This window comes from Pagrus pagrus (genome assembly GCF_965226575.1).
Source record: "Pagrus pagrus genome assembly, chromosome: 18".
NCBI lineage: Eukaryota > Metazoa > Chordata > Actinopteri > Spariformes > Sparidae > Pagrus > Pagrus pagrus.
The window spans coordinates 811,052-837,712 of record NC_140202.1 but is presented as its reverse complement, the minus strand read 5'-3'; the positions used below and the strand labels follow the sequence as shown (position 1 = coordinate 837,712).

Here is a 26,661-nt window from a genome sequence, read left to right as displayed (position 1 = left end):
TATTTAATCCAATGTTGGGTCAGATTAATTTCAGCCCTGGGTCAATTCTACAATATGATTGGGTTGAATATTGTGCTCATATTTAACCCAAATGTTGGGTCAAATTAATTTCAGCCCTGGGTCAATTCAACTAATGAATGGGTTAAATGTTGTACCCCTATTTAATCCAATGTTGGGTCAGATTAATTTCAGACCTGGGTCAATTCTACAATATGAACTGGTTAAATGTGCCAAAATTCTGTGTTAATTCAACTACACACATTTGTTTAATCTTCAAAAAAAAAAATCAATCAAAAAATTAATTAAATTAATACAATAGGCATATCTTGTAAACAGCAAAATTATAAACCCTTCTAAAATTCAACCTATACTTGGTCATGCAAATAATATAATATGCAATAATACACTTGTAAACAATGTTTAAAGTATTTATTTTGAATTTCTAAAATTGTGCAAAAACCTTCAACAATAATTTACAGTGAAAATGTTATCAAAAACTGGTCCAACAATCTAAAGAATTATAGCAGCATAACAACTATACATAAACAACTATACATAACTATAAAAATGTAAATGTTACATATATGTATATATAAAAGGGAAAAAAATGAAAGAGCAGCACAAGAATTTAAGTAATAAAGTCTACAAGTGCCAACTTTCTTGCATGCAAGTATTGCTGCACGCAGAAACTTGACAGGCTTCGACTCATCTCCGCCCATCATGTACACTGCATTCTGTAAGAACTGCCACACTGAAGCACACTGCTTTGGGTATTCGATGTTGAAGATATAGAAAGTCTTCAAACAGACATCGACTGCCTGAAGCAGAGTGTTCTGTTCCAACGCCTGCCCACACAGAATGACGAACGATTGAGATGAGTTCCAGGGGTCATTTGCCAGCGCCAGGACATGGGGGAATGGCCTTGATGCCCTCACTTCCTGGAGGTACTCCACCAAGTTTGTTCCAACCTGAGAAACGGGAAAAAAGACGAGATAAATTAATCAAGCAAAGAGTAACAAAGATCTGATGTTCCCAGTGTCATGTGTTTCTGCTCAATAAATGGTGAAAATGAGACTCCAAACTTTGTAGAACGACTCCTGGCGTAATTTGAACATGCAAAGGAAAAATAATTTCCTACACCACCCCATGATTATGGATGCTGGGTTCATGTGGTTACAATCAATATTTCACTTTAGATATGAAGGCAGACTTACAGGCTTGTGGTCAATGAAGGCCTGGCTGGACTCCTCGATCGTGTGGCGGCAGACTTTTCGCCCAACTTTATACACTGTTGGCGGAAGCAGTGATGGTAGCTGGCTCAGGGCCAGTTCCCCCAAAGAATCTGTAGGAAGACAATTGGATATTAATATGTGGAATGCTACTATTGTGATTGGTTAGGGGATGAACCACTTGCTGAAGACTGCCTCCTTGGCAATGCCCATCCCAGAACCTGCTGCAGTGGGAAGGGCTTTAGGACTGGGTGAAACCAAACATAAATTCATGCTGAAGTAGCAAGAAAGTCAAAAGGACTTGAGGACGTTTTCATGGAGCTGACCCTGTCTCTCGGGTCCTTAAGAGTGACAGGAGAGAAACTGCTCAGCTGTGGAGGAGGAACCGGACATGAAGGAAGGAGGAAGCAATGATGTTAGATCTCATACTCAACAACTTTTTCAACAGACAACGTTAGAAAGCCGCCACAGTCTTCTTTAGAAAACACAGAAACAGGAGGAGAAGGAGGGGAGACAATAGTGTTGATGATCTTGAACAACATCTTGGGATTGTTCTTACTGTGAGAGAGAAGATTAGCAAAGTAGGCAGCTCTGGCGACCTTCACTGAGTCATTCAGCTCAGAAGTTGGAAATTTCTGTTAGAGCTAGAAATAGGCATAGTTTTACCAAGGTTAGGGTAAGAGTTAGGTTTAGTTATATAACCCTGGCCACCTGAGCAAAACACCTGCAAAAAAGAGAGTCCCATGTGACTTGGTCAGTTAGTAGCAAAATAAAACACCATTTACAGAGTCTGCTGTACAACAACTGTAATGTATTACCGGGTGATAAGCCATCCACCGGAGAGATCAGTTTCCCCTCCCGTCTCTGCGAAAATGGGCAGCCAGGTCTCGAAAAGCTTTGGTGCAGCCTCCCCATGTAAGACCATGAAGTCTTGTGCAATCTAAAAAAATTGAGGAAAAACAAATTCAATGTGGCAGCAGCTGACATACTAATAAAGATTGTTGTTATTAACGATGCATTCTCATTTGTTAATGTATACTCCTTCCCAACATACCATGCCTGGAGTGGTGAGATGGGGGAACTCAGCACAGATCTCCTCAATGTCCCACCTGTTCTCTCTTATCAACTTGGCTCTGTTTGATTAAAAAAATATAAAGGGGCATTTATATATATCCCCTTTATCCAAGGTACTTTACATAAATCATTACACACGCACACACACTATGCAACAGTTGGAAAAAATGGGGTGCAATAACAATAGCATAATGAACAAGGGTTAAGTCAGTTGTTTTGAGAAGTCTGTAGTTCAGATTTTACTGACTTTGCTGATAAAAGTAATGAGACACATGCATAGGCAAATTACATTGGATGATTGATGCAGCTAGTGTCCTCAGTGTATTCCTACTGACTAGAGCCCGACCGGTAAAGGATTTTTAAGGCCGATACCGATACAAATATTTGGTGATTTAAAAATCCGATATTCCGATATATCAGCTGATATATATATAAAAAAATCCAGAAACGTGTAACAAAACATACAACAGATTTCCGTAACAGCAGCAAAACTGGACATGGTAGTCACAAATTTTGTCATGCTTATTTGAGTTAAGAGAAGTGATGAGGATGTTCTTTTAATTGTCATTCAAGCAATGTATTTCTCGTGACAGTTGCCATGAACACACTCCACCGATGATCTCAGTCGTGGGTAACTGGTTCGCTCTGCCCGACTCTGGCTGGATCAGCTGGTTGTCGGGTTTGTGGCGTTCTAAACACGAGTGCCACCAACAGGGACGTTGTAGAGTGTCCTCTGGTGGAATAAATATGCAACGCCAACACTTATAACATGGTTGAAGGGTGTTTCGTCCGTTCTTATTTTATTTTTTAAATATTCATTTATCGGCCATTATAAATGCCGATACCGATAGTTTGGAAAATGCCTAATATCGGCCGATAATATCGGCCAGCCGATATATCGGTCGGGCTCTACTACTGACCTGTACACTGCTGTGTCGAGCATGTGTTGCTCCACCTGGCTGAGAGGCTGCGCATTGTTTCTTAGCCATTCTTTCAGCTGTATGGCTCTTTCTTCTGTTATGGTGCAGTCTATAAAAAGTACACATAAGTATATTACCAATCGGTAAATTATATGGCTCTATTGCTTCAACAAATTGTTCAGTAGAAACGATTACCTGGTATGCGTGTACTTCGAACACCACCTTCATCACTTTGTGCTGCTCTCGGCTCCGTGCTCCGTGGCCCTCTGCTCTTTGATCTCAGCCTTTTTCTGATGTTCCGAAGTCTCTCTTCAAGAAATCCAGTGGCTGGGTATTTGCTCCGTCCAGGGGTGTACCAAGTTGCCTGTCAAGAAACGAAAAAATCTTTGTTAAAAAGAGATTAGTCACATTTTGATTTTGACAGCATGGCCACCTGATGTGGCTGAACAGGTGATGTTCATGCATCTGTCTGACAACACCGGGCATCAAACAGCACAGCAATCTAGTGCTGGGAGATGAGTTATACCTTGTCCACTGTCCGACTGACTATGTAGCATCAATTCCTCTGTAAAATGTTATTACTCACATGGCCGCTACTTGAGTCATCTTTTAAGAATGGAAATGCCTCGATCAAAGCCTTCGCCAGGGCTTTTTTGGTTTCAACAGTAGGACTGTAAATACAAACATGAAATTACCAGCAGAGTCAAAATAGATTTTAAGTACTGCTAAAACATGTTTCCCTTCACATGGTATCAAACATAACACACATGCATCTTCTGTGGGCCGTTCTGTCTGAGACATCAGCTCTTGGGATGTCGGTCTCTATGTACGTTCTACGACCTTGTACTACGAAAATAGTGACACAAAGTCAGATTTAGGGGCGGTTAGCACTGCTCCAACACACGACTGTACATGTGTTGTGTCCTGTCTAACCTTACCACTGAGAGAAGATTTAACTGCACATAATATTCAGGTAAGAAAAGATAACATCAACAAAAACACTGTTTTGAAGTACCTGTCTCCAAACCTTTCCATGAGGTGAGATCCAAAATACGGACAAGGCAACGTCTGTCCTTAATGATGAGTACATTCTCCTCATTAGCGCTCTTCAGGATCTTCTTGCCTTCAAGAGAGCCACTGAGAATCTGGGGGATATCCTGAGGAAATGGCAAGAGATAGCATGTCGGATATTGTTATTATACTTAAGTGTTGATTAAAAGAAAAAATGAAAACCCAATCTTAAAAAGTGAGCTTACAAATTGTGGAATTATGTAGAAAGTTTGTGGCATCACTGCTGGTACCACAACTGCTGCATGGTCTTCCATGGAGGTTGTGGCAAATAGCGTTTGGCCCTCCATGGAGGTTGTGGCAACCGGTGTTTGGTGCTCCATGGGGGCTGGAGGTGTGGCAGTTTGTTGGACATCCGTAGGTGGCACAACTGGTCCAATCTAAAAGGAAACCCAGGTTAATGTAACTGTGACAGCCACCTTGAATTACAGGATTGGCATATTTTATGTAAATTAATGTGCAACACAACACTACACAAGTGGACTACAAAGACTGCATACATCCTCTATGCCCAAGTTTAAATCAACTCAGAAACCTGTGGATTGTAATGCAGTACACTTTTAGTGCGCACAAGGTTTATATATTTGACCCCAATTAGACACATAACCACTCAGACACACTTAACCTGAGTGAATGAAAAAGGTAAATGGTTTGTATTCTTGCAAAACTGTGTTGAACATCATAACAAAAAATGTGACTTTTTAAATCAATACCTGACATTGACAATTACTGTATTGTTGCTGTTGGGCGTATGTCCACAATTATTCTTATATTCTTATATTTTTATAATGTCTTAAAAATTGTTAAAACAGCGAATCAACAAGCTCACAACAAGTCACATCGTTACAGGTTGGGAGCTTGTAGATCTGCAACTTTTTGCTACTTTTATATAACATATGACATAGGATATTCTTTTTTCATTAGACATAGACAATCTGTCCCGTCCAACAGCAATATGTAATTGATATTACACAAAAAATACTTACTGTATAATTTATCACATACCAGTTGTTATTTATAGGAACATCCCAGTATTCCCGTAACAGCATCCCTGTGGTGCAGAAGCTCATCCCATACCAGTGGCCATTTTTCGCAATATTGATCATCCTCATGGAAAAGGCACCTTTGACGCAGCATTTATGGGTAACCACTAAACAACTATTGTGGGATTGGGGGGGGGGGCTTGTTGAAAAATAAACCCAAGTCATAATGATATTTACAAAGTGGCATAGCTACTGTACACAACTGGTGTCAGTAAGCTGATTTTCTAAAAAAGTCTGTAGCGCAGTGAAATGTAAAAACTTTCGTCATGCTCCCTGAATGACTTGACTGCATGGAGGGGATGGTGATCAATCAGATCACTCACATCAACAGCTGCCAAAACTTGAGTGGGAATCACAGTATGCAAAGAGATGCCTATCAAACCATTGCGTTTCCCACTTTTCCACAACAAGTTTTATTATTGGTGTGCGTGATGTTTGGTCTAGAACCAAAATGGACTTTATGACACCAAACTGGGGTTCTCCATCCGAATCATGAGACAGGAATACAGTCATGCCTGCTCGATAATCAGTTCCCTTAAAGGTAACATAGGCTGGTTCATACAATTCGCTGAAAAGTGGAATGCCAGTCAGGCCAGTTTGGATGTCTTTAACTCCCTCAATGTTGGCAAGAACGGTCGAGTGCCCAGGACCAACTTCAGTATTGTGGCTCATCACAGTTCCACACATCAAATTGTAGCATTGCGCTATCTGATGGCGAAAGGCCATGGTTTTGCATATGTTTCGGAAGTTGCACGTTACATTGCTTACCCGTTTAAAGAAATTGTGTTTCGCTTCGAATCTCATAGCCCAGAACTGAATCAAGGGTCCAAGCTTTTGAATGGCTCTCGGGTAATGGAGCATGAAGTGATGTTTTGGTCGCAAATGATGGTGAGGGTACAGCTCCAGGAAGAGAGAGTGATGCTCTTCAATGATCGTGGCCAAGTACAGTGTTGCTTCAATAGTCAGAGAAGGCGAGAAGATGAACTCCATACATGACAGTAAAAGTAGGAGGAGTTTCCATTCCTTACATTGCTCAGGGATCAGGTCACCTATCATTGTGGGCAGCAACCTAAGTAGGCACCACATCTGAGATGCTGACTGCCGCATAGCACCTTGAATGTTTTTTAGATCACTCTGGCTGATTGCAGAAGGTATGTTACCCTTATCACAAAAGCCGTAGTCAAAGCTTGTGATTATGTAGTTGAGCTTGTCAAGTGTTAGGTGTTTCTGCTCAATCAGAGAATTCAAGACAAGTTTGACTTCTAGTGGCCCGACGCCTTCCAGTATATCATGCATGATATCAGGTGCCATGTTGTCGGTGACATGATAGAAAGACAAGTCATTCAAGACACTGTCTCTTTTGAGGCCTGTCAGTTTGGGGTTGTTTGTGTGCAAATCTGCCTTATGACTATTGACATCACGCAATAGTGCAGGATCTGCCACTGTCTGAGACCTCAGGATCTCCTTATCTGCTCTGCAAAACCAACAAACATAATTTCCAGAGAAGCTTTCAGTGTAACCAAGCATGGCATTCAATCCCAAAGTATCCCCCACTACCTGAACCACTGTAAACTTCACGACACCTTGGAAGCTGGGGGTATCAACAGTGATGCCGTCCATCTCAAGACACCGGATCTCTTCCACTATTGGGCGCAGCACTGTATCAAGGCCATAGGTCTTTGTGTCAAGGGATTTGTACACTGCTAAAAGGAAGTGTGACTGCAAACTTGAGAGGAGGTGTGGTGGCAAGCTCTTTAGGGTGAAATATATACATCCCAATCTGTGAACCGCAGTCTTACTGCCCAAGGGGTTGACAGTCTCACAATCATCCTGGTAAATCACAATCGGAATTGAAACCTCTTTTAACAACAGTGGATGTGTTTTACAAAAATCCCCATCAAACAAGTCTTGAAGAGCATCACTCTTCCTTTGCTGCCATTCTAGCATGGCCTGTAAAAGTCCTGGAATTTCAAGTATTTTGGGCAGGAGCTGCTTTAGCGGAATACGGTGATACGAGTCAGGAACTGGGACTTGCCGGTGGCAGAAGCCCTTTGCTGCACAATTGACGTCCCTAAGGCCCTAGGGAAAGCCTGCTCAACTGGCTCTATTAAGTTTCCTGATTGAGCAAAATACTGCTTTTGTTTATAATCAGTATCCAGTCCTTTGAAAGGCTCGGCTAATAAAGAGAACTCAGTGCCAAGCTCCTGTACCTCTTGGCATTGATCAAGACCAAAATGGCGAAATACAGACATAGTACTTGATTCTAGTTTGCTCACAATGTCGCCAATTAAACTAGTGGTGTGTTGAACCATAAAGTTTAAGTTGGAGTATGTCAAAGTAGATTTAGACCTCAGATGAGCTAAAAAAAGGGCTACCCGGTTGGTCATGTCCACTTGCCCTAGTTCCTCCCATTCATCCACAACTTCTTCATCTCTCTGTACTGGCTCAGCAAACGGTATGTCAACAGGCTGGGCTGGACCTTCAAGGGGATCATCAAGAGTAGGTTTGCTTTGGCTTACATGCTCCTTTACAAGGTGTCTTCTGAAAGACCTTATGAAAGAAAAGGTTCTTCCACAGCCAGTTTCACAACATTGGAAATATGTTGATGAATGGTTTACATGGTGTACTAAACGTAAGTGTGTTAAAAGACTCTTGGCATCGCCTGGAATTTGCCTTTTGCATTTAAAGCAAATAAATGCCATCTTCCCACTAATTTTACCACATCCTTATAAAGAATAATATTGTGTGTGTGTGTTGAGGGGGGGGTGTAGCCTCTCACGTCTGCACTGCAGTGATTTAACTACTTACAAGACCTCTAAAATGTCTTAAAAACTTGAGTCTGGGGCCGGCTCTGGGGATTAGATCTTCGATGGTCCCCTCATCTAAAAGCAGAAAGCTCTCCTGATCAATTCCCTCTTCTGAAAGACAAGAATCACAAAATACAAATCTGAATGCACTAAACAAAGCCGTCAATCCCATGAAATTTAAAATAATTCCTTTATCTAGCTGTACAGTATTTGCTTGCTGTGAATCTGAAAAATCCTTAAATGTTCTTACCTTTAAAACTATCAATAAGTTCAGGCAGCTGCCACTGTGTCAGGATACCTTCTACAAAGCTGTCCATATATCTGAAAGGAAAAAACATAAGAGTTTTATTTATACAGTCTATCCACCAGCGTTCCTGCTTCTTTTCAATACATTTTCAAATAAAGCACCGTAAACTAGGTTGCTTTTGGATCTGGTTGGTACGATTTACTTCGGCATCGGATCCACTCGCAGGCCGGATTGAGGGCTGCGCGGGCTGGATTCAGCATGAGCAAATTATTCTGTTTCGCCGAACGGGTGCGAGCATGTTTTATGCGGGCAGTGTGTTACGCTACCGAGCTACGTTGTTAACGAAGTAGCAACTAGATAGCTGATGTGGTTCGCCGGCGTAAAACACGCTCGAGCAAGCAAAATATTCTGTGTCGCTGGCTGCACAGTGGTCCTTGTACGGGCGCGAGTGTGTTTTATGCGCGCCGAAAGTTGTTTTTTTTAACTAGCGAGCCACGTAATACAAAGTGTAGCTAACGAGCTACGCGCGTTAGCTAGCTATTTGGTTAACGTTAACCAAATGGAGTGCGCTCGCGCGAGCAATTTTTTCTATGGATAACATTATCTTCAGTTGAGGCCGCACCGTCATGTGAATTACATATGTAACGCAAATGAGCACAAACCTGTATTGCGTCAGACAACCAGAGCACCACTTCTGTTCTTCTGTGTCGCAGAAAGAGAAGACGGAAGCGACGCACGGAAGTGACGCACGGACCTGATGGCAACCCAACAGTGGCCACAACAACCCATGTACTGAGTTTACAAATCTATGTTGGGTTTGATTGATTTTAACCCAGCACGAGTTGCACAAAATAACCCCGAACCGCATTATTGTGACCCATAATGGGTTACCGATTTCATAACTCAGCGGTTGGGTTGATAAATTAACCCAGCAATTTTTAGAGTGAACATCTCTGTCACTGTGTCCAGCAGAGGGTCATAGTTTATGGAAACCAATATCAATATCACATCAAATTTTGGGCTTATCTTAACACCCAGGTACGTAAATCCATCCTGTGTGGCCATAAATGGTGTATTTATTTTGGGGTTTAGCCTTTCATCTTGATTTAGAAATAATAACACTGACATAGATTTGTTGATTATATATCCAGAGAATTCACCAAGATTTTCAATTAAAATAATCAGATGTGGGATACTATTCTTCAAGTTCATAAAGAAAAAAAATTATATAATCAGTGTACAATGGTATACGATGTTCTGTGTCCCAAATTCTAATGCCAGATATATTCCTATGTGTCCTCACTGCAATTGCAAGAGGTTCTGTTGCTAAGGTCCATCCTTGCCTGGTTGAAGGTTGTAGACTAATATATTTAGAAATTATACTATTTGTCAATATTTCTGCTGTTAGGTCCAGTAATTTAATCCATTTAAAGTGAAACTCTCGCCAAAATGCAACCAAGGTCAAAGTCAAACCTTCGTGTAAAAGCATAATTACGACAAAAAAGCCACTTTTAAGATTTACCGTATTTTCGTTTCCGGGTCAAAATCATTTTCAATGGCTTGCTAGGGGCAACATTACGGTAACATCAAAATCGCTATTTTTAAAACACTAAGAAGACTCGACACAACATGAAACTTTGCTCGTAGTATCACCAGGGTCTCTACACATGAACACGAGCATTGAGAACATTGTTTGTGTACACAGTTTACTAAAAAGAAGGTTTTTGAACAACTCATGCTAACATAGCTTGCTCCGCTCGCCGCTGTCCTGCCAGTCGAGAAGCGTTGATCCCCGAGTGCGACGTAACATGGAGGAGAGTAAAGGTGGAAATCTCCTAAAGCGTTGCACTCTGGTGATATATATATATATATATATATATATATATATATATAGCAGCTAGTCTTAACAATGGTGGAAGAGTTCCTATTTTATATGATTCATTAAACATATCTAATAATGGTTGTGCGAGTTTCTGTTTGAACCTCTTATAAAACTCTATAGGTATCCCGTCAGGACCAGGTGCTTTCCCTCTACTCATGCTGCTTATAGCCTCACAAAGATCCTCTACTGTTAATGCACTATCCAGCACTTCCTTTTCATCTGCGGATAGAGTCTGAAATTGCAGTTGGTCAAGAAATGCTTCTTGTTGTTGTTTAACTCCTGCATATTCTGACTTCTATAATAATTAATAAAAATCTCTAAAGGCAGCATTAATTTAAATTTGGTCTCCTGTTAATTTGCCTTACGATGTCTGTAGCAACTTCAAAGAACAAAGGAGTCGCTGAGAGACTGAGGTTGAGCCTGATTGTCTGACGCGCTTAACAAAAGAAGTCACTGAGATTTCGAAAATAAGTTTAACCTTTTATTAAAGAAAAAAAGATGATCCACGTGATAAAATGCAAAAACTTATAATCAAAGTAATCACCGTGATCAAAGAAAAATGGAGGTCAACAAAAAATACGGCGACCCAGCTCACCCTCTCTCTCTAACCTTCTCCATATTGGAGAATGTTGGGCAAATTTACCTAAACATATTACTTGACACAGCTGCATGATCACTAATCACTATGCTGTCATACCACCAGAAATGTAAAAATAATCAATGCGTGACTAAGTTTTATAAGTAGAATAATGACAAGAGAATTTTATGTTTTTTTGGGGTTTTGTTTCCTCCACACATTGACTAATCTTAGGTCTCTTATGGTCTCAGTCAGTATTTTCCTAGTCTGTATATGTGCGGTATCAACTCCACTAAGCCGATCCATGGCTGGATCTGAAGTACAATTAAAATCCACCCCTAGAATATAGAAACCTTCTAAGGTGGACACAGTCAACAGTAGTTTTTTAAAGAAAGATGGTATGTCCTCGTTGGGACCATAAATATTAATTTAATTACCTTAACACAACAGAATGTTCCCCTGTACAATAATATATATGCCATTAGGGTCCTGGATAGTTTTTGTGATTTAGAATGGAACTGGCTTCTGTACAAGGATAGCAACACCTCAAGCATAATAGCAACCTAGAATAATAGCAAAAGAAACTAAAGAACATCCAATCCCACCCCCTAGCATTTCCAAACTGAAATGCATTTGAACACCTCATCAGGGGCCGACAATATAAATGGCCCGGACATACTTTTAAAACCGTCAGGGCCACCAGAACGCTCCAAGCACTGGCCCGGTGGGGCCAGCATGGATTAAAGTTCTCCGTCGCTACGACGGATTTCCATCATTCAAACTTAAAAGGGGCGACTTGTGAGATCAATGTAGATCGGAGAACTGTTGGCTGATGTTTATTGACATATTGTCACACTCAATAGCCAATGGTATCGTTAACAGCGTGTGCGCGCCATGACCAATGACAGTGTAGTGACCCACACAGGGCGGGATCTCAACACGGAGCGGCGCTAAAGTTTAGCTGCTTAGCTAGCAAGGACTCGTCGCGCTGCTACGTTATCAACTGAGTTTAGTCAGCATGTGAGAACTGACACGGAGAGTCTCCTGTTGTGTGCTACATGTGTGAAATAACAACTATAGTCTGGACTTTGTATCTGTGTATCACAGATACAGTGTATCTGTGTAAACGGCTTCATTCAGCATCTCTCCCTCCCCTCTGGCACCGTGAGTTACCATGGTTACAGGAACGCCCTGAAACTTTATAATGATGATCAATAAGAAGTTTTTGGTTAGTTTGACTGTACAGAATCATGAATGTAGCCTGATTGTAGCTCAATGCTGAAATCTTGTATTATAACATATAGAACAAAGCCTCAGAGCTTCTTTGATTATTAACAGTATGTTAGTGATGACAGAAAGGTGATAACTCGCCATCAGACTGACAAGGCTGCAAAAGTTGCTGTTTGTATGATGTTTATATACTGTATTTCATTTATTGATCTTGTTTTTTTTCAAGATCAATAAATGAAATACAGTATATAAACACAAATGTAAATTGCACAAATCCTTCATCACAGGATCTAATAACCATGCTTGAAAAATCCCTGAAGAAAGCTAAAAAAAAAAAAAAAGGCTACTCTATGGAGCATAAAAAAAAGATTCCTGCAGTAAACATTTTTTCGTATTTTACATACAAGTTTTGTTTTGCATCATCCTATTAATACCATCTGAACGGTTCCAGTTATGATAACACACCAGTTTTGCACATACAGACACACACACACACACCTGAGGAGTCCTGCAAGGAACATGTGGCTGCAGAGGTAGATGGCTCCTCATCAGACTCCAGGACCATGTCTGTGGCTGCTGTGGAAGTATCTGACTCAGATATACTATCTGATTTCAGAAGTGCCTCTGAATTTACAATTAAGATACAATATGTAAGTTAGGTCACACTTACATCACACATGTATCAGTTACCCAATTAAAATGACCATAATGCACATTTGATTAACATTTGTTAACATCCTATTAACTAAGCATAACTCACTACAAATTATTCAAAAAGCTATATCACATGTAGCTTACAAAATGCCATGTCAATGTATATTAGAAGTTATTTAAGTTAGCATATAGCGTATAGCATTAAAAATTCCACAGTCAGGACTCTGTGTGAATTTGCACTTGTTGTGTTGCAAACACAAAGTAGCCTAGGTTGCCTATGGGTGAAATTAGTTGCATGACATGATGCCTCAATTCTAATAGTTGCTAGTTCAGCAAAACTACAAACCAAATACAGTCGTCTTCTGTGGCTAAGTAGCAACATATTAGCAAGAGGCTAATAAATAGCCTATAGGCTACTGTCACTCACGTTACTCATAGAAATCTGCATACCTTTATCTTTTGCCCGTTTCTCCTCTTCTTCTTTTCTTCTCTTTCTGAACTGGGCACCTGATTGCTTCTTTGGTCTTTTACTTTGATCCATGATGAAGACGAAGACTCGACATCATTACCGATGTCACGTGATGTAAACAAATTCACGTAGATGCCCGTTGGAGGCAGTTTGTGTTGTGTGGCCTGGGATCATCAGTCTATCCCCCGGCCCCCTCCCCCTTGCCTATTTTGACACACACACAACCTGTGTGACTCTCAGCAGCGAGCTGACGTGACAATGAGGCCGCCCAGCGCCACTCCACTGACCTGACATGGAAATGAGCGGTAGTCTAGAAAACTGGCAAGTTTTTTTTTGTTTGTTTTTTGATAGATTGCGCCCTGGGCGGTCGCCCACATTGCCCATAGCAAAAACCGGCCCTGTGGATCAGACACCATTTGCCTTCTCCATCTCCTACCATCTACTTGCATTCAAATGATTTACTTAGCAATGAATTATGAAATCGTCATCCTTCTATAATCAAACAATCTTGTAGATCAAAGCTGTCATAGGTGATGTAGCTCTCTAAGATGGGAGGGGCGGTTGAAGTTGAGAAAATGAGGATGTGCACCAGCACAGCGTATCCGATCAATCGCATAGAGTCTGGGACAGCTACTCCTTGAATTGGTACATGTGTGCAGAGCTTTTTTCTGCTATATGGCATCAGTTTGTGTGTATGGGTTGTAGAGCTCTGCTATGAGCTGGCAGTATGAGTCATGCTGCAGAGCCAAATTGTGACTGCACCCACTGTCGCCGCACACTCTCTCTGTTCATACATACACACACATGTGCACCAAGTACATCAATGCAACCTGAATACACTCACAACACACACGACTGGAGAGGGAGACTTGCTCTGTCCCTTTGTTTCTTTGTTTGTCTCTCTCCCCTAATCTGGTGAGAGTGGAAATCACTCTGCTATTACACACACAAGTCAAGCATACCATGGCAATGCAATATACTGCTAAGAAGGATCTGTAGAAATATCGATACCTCAATACTTCATTGGGAAAATACTTGGACCACAGCACCGTGAGCTCTGCTTTCACATCGTTAAAAACAATTATATGAGCAATATGTGTAAGACAGTTGTAAGGTTGCAACTAATGATTCGAAGAATTAGCAATGAAAGTTAGCCACTTGCTGTTGTACAAGCTAGTGAAACAAAGCAAGCCTTTCACTGATGGTGAATTTTTGGAAGACTGCGTGGCTAGGCAGCAAGCATACTGTGCCCAGAAAGGTCAGTTCAAACACATCAGTCTGTCTGGTCGCACAGTCACTTGGTGTGTGGAAGTAATCGATGAAAAATTGTCTGCTGGATTATCAGAAAAGGCAGCTGACTTTACATATTTTTCAATCAGCCTGGATGAGAGCACAGATATTAAACATACCACCCAGCTATTTGCCTGTTTCTTTCGAGGGCTCAATGACAGGTTTGAAATGGTGGAGGGATTTCTTGCCATGGAGTCCATGTACAAACCAATGTAAGGATGCTTGGAGAGACTGAACCTGCCATGGACTAAATTACTGAACATGACCACTGATGGATCTCTAAATGTTACGGGGAAGAACATCAGGCTCCTGTGTAGGATACAGGACCGGTAGATGAGGACAGTCCTAACTCAGATTTGATATTCCTACTCTGCATCATTAACCAGGAATCCCCATGTTAATCTGTGTTGCAATTTGATCATGTCACCAAGACGGTGGTGAAACTTGTGAACTTTATCCGGGCTGACAGGCTTAACCATCGCCAGTACAGTGCAACCCCAGTTCACTACATCCACGCTGGGCAACTTCTACTGCTCACTGAAGGAAACACAGCTTCCAAACCTGTGCAGGTACGCACAGGAGGATGCCTGTTTTCTTTGGATCCACGAATGTGTGCAAAAAAACTGTTTCTGCGATGTACTTCAACAAGTCACGTTACAGATCACGACTGAATGATAAACACCTGTCCTCTGAGCTGCGCATTTCAACATCAGACATGACGCTTGACTTTAATGGTCTTGATAAGAGAGGTGTCATGGGCTAAGTTTCCATTTCAGTTTAAACACTCCCAAAAACCCCAGGATACAGATGATTACTTTCCATGAAATTTACTGGGAATCTTGTGAAACTAAAAACACAATACAACAAAATGTATGTCTTATTAAACAACCAAACATCGCAGCAGTATTTGATACATAGTATGGCTTAGCTATCCTAGTGGCAGCAAAATATAGAGCTAGCTTAGCTTTGGAACACATTTGGCATCTTAGCAGTCTTAATATTCACAAACTCAAATTGCTTCATAACTTTATGTTGCTGGATGAATAATACTCACAGACGTTGCTTTAGCAAAGAGGGAGGAAGTATAGCCGGCCAAATGAAGAACTGATGACTGTGCTCACACAACTGTAGCTGCTAACACAACTGTAACTGCTCACATAACTGAAACTGCTCACCCAACTGTAACTGCTACTATAACTGAAACTGCTCACAGAACTGTAACTGCTACTATGTTGCTATGGTTACGAAAATAAACAAATGACACAGAACTATGTTTTTCTAGAAAGGCACACATTTTCTAGGGGCATAACAAGAGGTGACCGTCTCATCTGTCTCCATTACATGGGTAGGCGTTGGATGTTGCCTTTCATAAATATCTTACATTTTTTAATTAATTCTCATAGGTTAGTTAGAAAATATGTTAATGTGGTCTTATACATGAAGTTTAAGACCACATGTTTTTTCAGGAAAAAAGAAGTTGCACAAGTAAAAACAGTCTGACATCTGTCGAATGTCGACCTTCTGAACCTTCCAGCAGGACTAGAAACTGGTTTGCTGAACATGGTATTGCTGTGCTTGATTGACCAGCCAGCTCACCTGACCTATGGGGTATTGTCAAAAGGAAGATGAGAGACACCAGATCCAACAATACAGATGAGGTGAAGGCCGCTATCAGAGCAACCTGGGCTTCCATAACACCTCAGCAGTGCCACAGGGTGATAGCCTCCATGCCAAGCCACATTGATGCAGTAATTTGTGCAAAAGGAGCACAGACCAAGTATTGAGTGCATAAGCCTAATTTTGATTGGTCTTGTGTAATATTCAAATATTTTGAGATACTGGAATTTTGAATTTCATGAGGTGTAATCATCAGAATTTTAACAAAAAAAGGCTTGAAATATTTCACTTTGTGTAATGAATCTAGAATATATGAAAGTTTCACTTTTTTAATTAAAGTATGGAAAAAAATGAACTTTTCCATAATATAAAAATGTTTTGAGATGCACCTGTGTGTATATACTGGTATTACAGCCAGTGAAAAGTACGGAAATGGGCAAATAAAAAAATAATAATAATAATAATTCATAAACAATGAAGGAGTGTAATGAATATAACATCTTTGAATTTGTTATATACATGCAATGAATATCAACACTTTCACATTCTAAAGTTAAAATTAAAATCATCCTACCGTCAGAAATGTACAGTCAAAATAACCCAGAAAGTGTGTTTTTCAGCTGCAAAGCTATATTTAGCAAGATCTGTGGCACTCAATTTTTTATGCAGGTACTAATAACTTCTTAACATGATAGAAGTACCTTGATACTGCAAAGAACCAAAATTTGGTTGGTAGAAAGGGAAAAATAGTGGAGATCTGAATTTGTGAAAATGTATTAATTAATTCATTGTGGTAAAAAAACAAATGACTTAATGTTAATCATTTGATTACTGTAACCATTCAGCAACAACTGTTTAAATTAAAATATTTCATCAAATTTACCTGGACAAACTTAAAAAATTCATAACTTGAAAAGGATTTGGAGAACAACTATAGGATTTTTGCAAGATCCCATGAATTTAATAGAAGTTTCAGCATGATTTTTTTTTTCAAGGAAATCCATGACATGAACTGGAAAAAGTTCTAGGTGAGTTGGCATGGAACAACCTATATTTTACTCCTAGCCCAGTTTACTTTGTCTGGGTGGACTAGTTCAAACTGAGCCAAGTGTTCAGCTATTAGACCAGAGTCTTTAGATTTCAGAAAGATGGACTCATTTAGATTTCTAGAAAATATTTTGTAGTTTCGGCATAATTCCTACTTGTATTCGCCATCGTAAAACATATGGAAACATGGCTGCATTGATATAACAAAGTCTGACAAAAGCTAGACTGCTTGTGTTTCTTAGCCTTCAGACCTGGATATAGCTTGTCACCTTGTTCCAGATTCCATAACTCTTGCAAGTACATTTTTGCATTGCAGTGTTTGGGAACTACACGATTTTTTTTTAAATGTTGTCACTTTGATTGGACGTTACATGAAATTAGTTTGGTCGGCTGTCCTGGCTTCCCCTCTCCTTCTCCCTTTGTCTTCCCGTGTCCTCTGTGGTGTGGTCAGCAGTGGTCTAGTCTCTGGCTCAGCACCACATGGACTGGCTTCGTCTGTCTCTCTCATTAGCAATCACCCCCCTCCTCTCCTCCTCTTCCCCCTCCTTTCCTCCTTCTCCTTCATCTCTGTCTCTTTCTCCCCTCCCTCTGTACTATCCACCAGAGACTGTAACCTCTCTTTCCTCCCACAGTGTGATGCCGTCTGGGCTGAGGTGTGTGTGTGTGTGTGTGTGTGTGTGTGTGTGTGTGTGTGTGTGTGTGTGTGTGTGTGTGTGTGTGTGTGTGTGTGTGTGTGTGTGTGTGTGTGCGCGCGTGCGCGCGCGATTGTGAGATAGAAAGAGAGAGACCCACCTTGGCTGGGTCAGACAGACACACGCCCATGATCACAGCAACAACCCAGCTGCTAGCACTAGCACTTTGATATCATTGCTGTAACCTTTACTTGTCGTTAAGGTAACCTTTTTACATAGCTGTCATTTCCACCACCAGTTACACTTGCATGCCAGGGTATGGGTAATGCACCTAATGCAGCTTTTGTAGTACTAAAGGGCATGTTTAAACTGTAGTGGTAGTTGTTTTCACCTTGCTCTGTTTATCTTGGATGCAGCCATGTGCTAAGACCTGTTGTAAAAGTACAGATGGAATTTAGCCCATTTCTCTGCCAGCATAAAGGATCCTTCCAGTTTCTTAAACTTGGGCCTTGCACTTACCAAGTTATTGCAGAGATCCGGATTAACACTGAAATCTAAAAGTGGCTGATGGTATGCCACCATTGCTTTTGTGGTATAAGCTGATTCTTGTCTTGTCAGATTCTATGCCACTGTTGAATACTGGGGTGCCACTGCATTCTTGTGATTTATTGCATTTACAACAGTACGTCAGTGTGTTCCACTCACATCTGGCAATTCTTACTGAGACATGCCACTGCTGACTGTGTATATGATGCTGCTGTGTGCCAGATAAAAACACCATGCCACTTATGTTCAACAGGTGGCACTTTGGACCAGCAAGTACTGTGTCAAACTGGTCAGGCAAGCCCTGGCATTAAAATGGCTAATTGCTCACAGAAGAAGGTACAATGTAAAGGTACAAGGTAAATGTATTGTCATTTTCTAGACAAGGGTTTAAAAAACTGTCCTTGAGTCCTGCTCCGTGGTCTGGTGGTATGACAATGGATACTACTGGATGGCAGCAGGGTGAACAGACTGTGACTGGGGTGGGTGTCGTCCAGGGGTTGAAACTAACTTTTTGGCTTACCAGACAACTGGCAAGTAGATGAAAATTTTTACTAGACAAACAGATTTTTTACCAGACAAAAATATTAAATTGCCATTTGTTAGAATTACTTTTTCGTATGTCTGTCTAAATTGATTTTCAATCATAGTAATCGCATTGTGTCTCTTCTCTTCACAATATTTATTAGCAGCATCTATACAGAAACATTTTTCACTTCATTCGTAACACACTTCATCTTTTTTCAAGTTCAGTCTCTGTCAGAGTCAGAGAGTTCCCCCTCAAAGCTATTTCCCTCCTTCGTCATCAAATTCGCTCTTCTTTGGCGGATGGTCTCAGTGTTCCACCACAGGTCTATGGCTGTGGACGGGTCATAATTTGTAATGTCTGGCGAGCTGAGCTGCACCATTAGAAGATCAGTCAAGGAGGCTGATGTCAGCTTTGACCTCCAATCAGTCTTGACCTGCACAGTATTCAAATCAAAATACAAAGAAAAGTGACAATTTTATGGTGCTCACACAAGTTTAAAGTGGTAGTGTGTGTGTGTGTGTGTGTCTTAAAGACTTTACCTGTTTCATTGTGTTGAACCCACGTTCACAATCTGCAGTGGAAACTGGGATAGACATAACAAGGTCCATCAGGTCAAGGACATCAGGGCAAAGCTCTCCATGCTTCCTGTTGACCTCAGACCAGCTCAGATTTTGCAGGTTCTCTTGTTCTGCGTAGATTTTTGTCTTCAGTATAAGCCACTGGTCTGGGATGAGTTCAACGCAGACATCACTGGAGTTCAGGACTGGTTTAAAAATTAGCACAGAGTGCGTCGACTTCGGTCTCCCCAAAATCTGGATGTCAGGAAATACATTTTGTGAGTCAACCTGTTATCTCACAAAAGACACCTCACACCTCCATGTCTACATAAACTACCTATTTTAGACACAATTAGCTAGCCTGCCATTTGTTACAAACGTGCAATATGTATAATAATTCATTCTGTGTAATGCACAATGTGTCTGCACCCTATCCTTAATCACTAAACAAACCTGCCAGTGCTGCTGCATTTTGTGGATCTGGCCAGTTCCTGAAGCTAGCCAACTTGGTGGCAGCCAGGACTCCTGAACTAATGTCTCCAAATCTGACAGTCAGGCTCTCTTGGAGTGTTTATAGGAGGGTCGCTACTGGTGGTGACTTCCCTGCCCTGTCACTCCTGGCTGTGGTCACTACTCTCAACTCCACTCCCTTATATGACTGGCCACTGGTGGCCTTCATCATTGGCCCTTTTCTAATACAGAATTATGATTTTGTTTTAATCTCAAATATATTAAAATCAATTAATTGCCTGAATGGTCACTCACAGTATAGCCTTGATCAAAGAGCAAAATAATGACAGTGACAAACCTTGTTTTGTATTTCTCAAGCATAGCCTGGGTGGCTAACAGGGAGGAGTGAGCCTCGGCCAGTGTGATAGCTGACATCTGGAGAGTGGCGGAGAGCTTGCTCAGATGGCCAAGAACGTCATGCAGGAAGCCACAGAATTTCACGACAGCGCTGTCCCTGGCAGAGCTGTACAAACTCCTGGCTTTGGCTTGTGGGACACCCCGGACACCTTGGGCATCAGGCGACTGAATCTGAAATACACATAAAATGCACAGACAAAACAAGAAACAAATTAACAAAAAGCTGTACTTTTAATGTAATTCGTTTGTCAATAATGTCTAATCTAGTGTTACATTATCATCACAATCCTACATAGTATAGACATCTACAGGCCAAAGCCAAATATTACTTTATATGGTGATCAGTATAACCTGTTTGAGATGGAGCACAATAGCTGGGTATCCTCTGAGTAACTGGTCCAGAGCTCTATGAAGGTGGCCAACCCATCGTGTTCCCCCAATTCTTGTGGGCATGAGAGGTGTTGCTTTGAGGGTCTGGAAGGTGTTGACTAGGTTTGCTCGATTAAGCGGACTGGTGTGGTAAAAAGTAAATAGTCCACTAAGCAGTTCTTCCACTCTCTGAAACATGGGATTCTTCTTTATAGCATCAGAGAAGGCCAGCTCCTGACGGTGAGCCATGCAATGAACCCTCAGAACATAATCTTTGTCCCCTTGAAGCCTGGTTACCACTCCAGTCTTTAACCCTGTCATGACTGCAGCCCCGTCTGTGGCACAGGCAACCAGTTTCTCTTCCCAGCCCTCACAAACACTGTCCATCTGGCTTTTGATAACTTGAGCTATGTGCGCAGAGTCTGCCTTTTCCACATCTTGGATCCCCACAAACCGAACCTTAACCTCCCCTCTAGTACAAAAACGAGTGTACACCAACTCTTCTTCTTTCACTGCAGTGTCGGTCGATCCATCAGAAAGAACAGAGCAGAATTTGGCCTGCTCCAATTCTCTTTGGAGCTCATTTCTTTGCTCTTCAGCGATGTACTTCACAAACACTTTGCATTGCTTGTTGTTTCTGTATGTGTTCCCCACCGGCAGCCCTTTCTTCTCATCTAAACTGCAGAGACAAAATGGGCAATTAGCTTTTGTTAGCTATGATGGCATAGATTGATAACAATAACATTAACGTTAGCTAGCTGACGACATACAGTGTTAACTCTAGCTAAAATGTAGCTAACTTGCAAACTAGCTAGCATCATGTTTAGCTTTAATGACATTTCTGAAATAACAATTATCGATTATCAGCTTTATTGGCATGAATAAAATGCTTATTGTTGCCAAAGCATACAACAAAAATACAATTATATATATATATATATATATATATATATATATATATATATATATATATATATATATATATATACACACACATATATATAATTAAATGAAACCGAGACAAAAAATAAAGGATTGAGTGGGTGAGTGAGTGAGTGGGCTTTTCCCTTTAACCTAAAATAGATTAAACTAAAGCTAGCAGAAAAAAAGCCGCAAAAAATAAGGCTACAGGACCCATCAAAAAACAAAAGTGTGTGTTAAAGTAATTTACTGTCTCTCTGCACATTATTCACATTTCATACATCAGTCATGTAGAACAACTTACTCGCACATCCAAGTGAAGTCAGTGAACGGTCGCGCTTGCTTGTCCATGGCGTGAGCGTTGCAGAAGAGGATTTCCAGCTTTCTCTTTGTAGCACGCGGTAGTTTGGTGAGCCCATGCACAGTTGGTTTTGCTTGGATAGGCTGGGACTTGGCTTGTGAGATGGTCATACTATCACGGTGTGACTTGGAGCTTTCGTGAAAGGTAATGCTTTCTAGTTTCATTGTTGGACATGCTACAATGAATGAGTTGCGTTTGTCTTTAGAGTGTGAACGACACACTGTACAGATCATGCCCTCTTTGGCCCTATACTCAAGCCATGTTCTTGCCTAACCCGACACCGTGTAGCGCCACTTCTCATTAAATTTCCGAACATATTTCGCCGGTTTTGACTAGGTGTGGGGGACGAGGTGGGGGCTGAGACGCTGTCGGTCGATTCATCCTCAGTCCTCGTTTTTTTTCTTGGGGGCTGCCCCCCCCACAAGAAATCTCCACATAATGGAGTAGCTAAATCGGGAATGTGGAGGGAAAAAATAGTTTATAGGCTGCGGGAAAAAGGTCTACAAAGTACGAACAACTAGCTGTGGGAAGTGGTGTTGATTTTCGCGGGATCATCTGGGATGACCCTCCTTACTCTGCCTCTGATTGGCTTACCCTGATTCCTCATTCCTCATGCCTAAACCTAACCGCCAATGAGAGGCGTCCATCCCAGAACTCACGGGAGACGTGTTAAGTTGCTGATCAAAACACACGACTTCCTGTTTTTGCTGTTTCACATTGAAAGCTTCTACACAAGAAAGATATGATGGGCTTTTATTTTTTTAGATTACTCGCCAGAGTGGCAAGTGGTCTTCATAAATTACACGACAAATACAAAAATTACTCGCATTTGGCGAGTAAAACAGCTTAATTTCAACCCCTGGTGTCGTCTTTAAGTATCCTTCGGGCTCTGTCCAGACATCTCACTTCTCCGATTTCGCTGATGCTCTGTAGATGGGTATCAGTGATGTTCAGTAGAGTTCTCTTGATGTCTGAGACTGCAGTCATGGGTGTAAAGTGTGAACAGATGGGGGCTGAGCACCCAGTCTTCAGGGGGCTCCGGTGTTGAACACTAATGTAGTGGAGGTGTGACTGCCACCCGAACTCTCATTTAAAATTTCCAGTAAAAGAAAAGGAAACAGCTGGTAGCTTGTTAAGGTTCGTACTGCGGGAAACCAAGTTAGGGTTAGGGTAGCTTGCCATTTTCATAGGTTCTTGTTGTGTCCCGTTGCAACAGAGATTTTGAAACCAGTAACCAGAATGCCGCCTGAAATAGGATGGAAGAATGGAAGACATATAATATCCCTGCAGTCTACATCTGGTGAGACAGACCACCATGAGGTTGACTTTTTTTTTTTCTTTCGTTTTTTTTTTTTTTTGTGAAATGTCTTGACATCCATGTCATGTCATTTGATACAGATATACCATGCTGCCCAGAGGATGAATCCTTACAACTTTCATCTAGTTTTAGCAGGGCAAGGTTTAAATTTGTAAGTGAAATATCTCAGTATCGATGGATTGGCAGCAACTTTTTGTACAGACGTTCATTTTCCCCAGATGATGAACCCTAACGACTCCTCAATCATGAGATTGACATTTCTGATTTTGAGTGAAATGACTCAACTATTCGATGGATTGCCATGACATCTGTTGCAGAAATTCATGTCCCCCTTAGGATAAATTGCAATAACTTTGGTGACAACTTTACATCTAGTGCCATCATCATGTCAATTTTTCAGTTTTCCCAGTACTTCTTTATGACTGAGTCCCTGCTAAACTAGTAACATTCCCATCGCCTTCAGTTGTACTATTAGAAAATGCTAGAATGCTAACACACTAAACTAAGATGGCAAACATTATACCTGCTAAACACCATTTTTAACAACATTTTGAGATAAGATTTGATGAAATAACATCATGCATCAAAACAGTCGTGTTCCTTTTAAAAGCCAGCAAGTGTACCCAGTTCACACAGTGATTGGTGAGCAGAGGTGAAAAGGTATGCATGATTTTAACTTCACTCTTAAGCTTTCTTTTTCATTCTTCACACTACTTTTCATGTTCACAGAAGACAGATTTTCTGAAAGTGTGCATCATAATCCCCATTTGGTCATCCCTTGCCACTCTATGTCTGGGTTTTCAGTAGGGGTGGGGGAAAAAATCGATTCACATAAGAATCGCAAATCTAATCATCCACGATTCTGAATCGATTCATAAACTTCAAAAATCTATTTTTTTTTTATTCATTTTTTTAATTAATTTTTTTTTTTTTTTGTTTCTATTTTGAAAAATCACACAAAACACCAATTTGTGTTATTTGTGTACAGTTTATTTTTGTAACTTCTGCAGGGGTAGACAATAAGGGAAATTTGCCAGTGGCCCTCCTAGAGTCTAATAACCACCAAACAAGAATGCGCGGACGTAGTGAGCAACTACCAATTTCAATGTTCTGCGCTAGTGCGACGGCTACATCTCCGCAAACCTTCACCACTCTCCCCCAAACCACCGCTCTCCCGCAAACCTCCACCGCTCTCACACAAGCCACAGCGGTAGGCCTACCAGCACCATGAGTAGACCTACGACAGCCATCAGACAGCAAACTCTACTACTACTCTCTCTGCTACCTTACTCCTTTTGGAAAGGAATTATTATTTTATATACTCATCACTTTACTTTTTACAGAAGTCCTTTAATTAAACATTTCTGTTTTTAAACTTTTTAAACCTTTTCTGATTTTCATTTGTCAATTTGTCTTCATTGAGATACAATGAAAGAAAGAGTGTAGCGCTGGAGAAGTGGTGTGTGCTCTTCCTACACATAACAATGAAATAATTTTTGGGTTAGGATTAAATAACAAATAATTGTGTATAGGTCAGTGTTTTTATTGAGGCAAAAAAGTAACAAAGTATCCAGTAATAATATGTACTTGATTTGAATTGTAAGCATTACTACACTTATTCACTCAGAAAGTTAAGTAACAAAATGACAGTAATCCGTTACTTTATAATTAGTTACCCACAACACTGAAGTTCGAAAGGTTGCCACTACAGTTGCAGCTCGAAGTCGTGTTGGTATTAAAAAATATTGTGAAGGTATTAAAAGGTCAATTCAACCTAAAAATGTATGTATATACCCTGTAGCTGGAGAGACAGCAGAACTGACTTCAATACTAGAAGTGCTGAAAGACATGACCTTGGAAATGCAAGAGCTTAGGAGCGATATCACAAAACAGCTACCCGACCTTCAAAACAACTTCCAGGTGGACATTAAGAAGCAACTGAACGAGTTGAGTGGTGACATTAACCAGAGGATCAAGGAGACAGCGGGGAAAATCGATCTCACAACTGAAAGGCTGGACGAAGCTGAACAATGCATCAGGGATATGGAGACATGGTGGACGGGTGCAAAAGATGCAGTGACCTCCCTGCTAAACATGCAACACACTCTATAAGCTAAAGTAACAGATCTAGAAGAACTCTCACGCAGGAATAATATCGGACTATATGGTGTGAGAGAAGCAGCAGAAGGCACCCCCATTATTACCTTTGTGGAGAACCTAATCAGGACTGAGTTTAGTGAGGAAATTGGACCCGAGGTGGACTTGGGAATCCAGCGGCCATACAGGGCTTTGGGGGCTGCCTGGAAAAAGCCCATCCACTCTCGAGTGTAAGCTAGTGACTTTTGATCATGACTACGCAACAGAAGTGATGCTGAAACAAAAGGAGTACATCCTGATTAAGAGAGTGTTGAAAGAAAACGGAATTATGCTTCCAAACTCCACTAACAAGGATTTGTGTATTCCTGAAAGACGGGACTGTTACATATAGTTACATGATACATGTTACATATATATATATATATATATATATATATACATATATACATATATATACATATACAGTATCTCACAAAAGTGAGTACACCCCTCACATTTTTGTAAATATTTTATTATATCTTTTCATGGGATAGACAACCTCCAGACAACCTCTGGATATGATGCTGAGCACGTGCACTCAACTTCTTTGGTCGAGCATGGCGAGGCCTGTTCTGAGTGGAACCTGTCCTGTTAAACCGCTGTATGGTCTTGGCCACTGTGCTGCGGCTCAGTTTCAGGGTGTTGGCAATCTTCTTATAGCCTAGGCCATCTTTATGTAGAGCAACAATTCTTTTTTTCAGATCCTCAGAGAGTTCTTTGTCATGAGGTGCCATGTTGAACTTCCAGTGATCAGTATGAGAGAGTGTGACAGCGATAACACCAAATTTAACACACCTGCTCCCCATTCACACCTGAGACCCTGTAACACTAATGAGTCACATGACACCGGGGAGGGAAAATGGCTAATTGGGCCCAGTTTGGACATTTTCACTTAGGGGTGTACTCACTTTTGTTGCCAGTGGTTCAGACATTAATGGCTGTGTGTTGAGTTATTTTGAGAGGACAGTAAATTTACACTGTTATACAAGCTGTACACTGACTACTTTACATTGTATCTAAGTGTCATTTCTTCAGTGTTGTCCCATGAAAAGATAGAATAAAATATTTACAAAAACGTGAGGGGAGTACTCACTTTTGTGAGATACTGTATATATATATATTTTTTTAATTTTAATTTTTTCGCTTGGGGTTCGAGATTAATGGGTGGGGTTTTACGATGAGGTGGTGTTCTGTTTCTCTGTTCTGTTACACACTACTCAAAGAGTGGTGGGAGTGGGTGTATTACAAAAACCAAAATGCGGGAACATATATTT

At 40.9% G+C, this 26,661-nt stretch overlaps 2 protein-coding genes across 4 annotated transcripts in view; one reads left to right on the top strand and one right to left on the bottom strand.

Moving 5' to 3' along the window:
- The window catches only part of trappc12 (trafficking protein particle complex subunit 12), a 71,567-nt gene that overhangs the window by 15,308 nt on the left and 29,598 nt on the right, over positions 1-26,661 (top strand). The gene's annotated exons all lie outside the window — the stretch shown is intronic.
- On the bottom strand, positions 415-15,670 carry LOC311273976 (uncharacterized protein). 3 transcript variants are annotated; one of them, XM_084381339.1, is made up of 14 exons: positions 13,182-13,798; positions 12,576-12,701; positions 8,392-8,462; positions 8,143-8,252; positions 4,480-4,671; positions 4,239-4,380; positions 3,991-4,069; positions 3,810-3,894; positions 3,419-3,587; positions 3,224-3,332; positions 2,284-2,362; positions 2,048-2,169; positions 1,215-1,342; positions 415-968 (listed from the first exon to the last, which is right to left on the bottom strand). In XM_084381339.1, the coding sequence occupies exons 2-13, from the start codon at positions 12,596-12,598 to the stop codon at positions 1,282-1,284; spliced, it is 1,242 nt and encodes a 413-aa protein (XP_084237465.1). In that variant the 5' UTR covers positions 12,599-12,701; positions 13,182-13,798; the 3' UTR covers positions 415-968; positions 1,215-1,281. The 3 variants fall into 3 exon arrangements, with proteins under 3 accessions (XP_084237465.1, XP_084237466.1, XP_084237464.1); XM_084381340.1 differs by lacking the exons at positions 12,576-12,701; positions 13,182-13,798 and adding an exon at positions 15,545-15,670; XM_084381338.1 differs by having other exon boundaries at positions 12,576-13,798.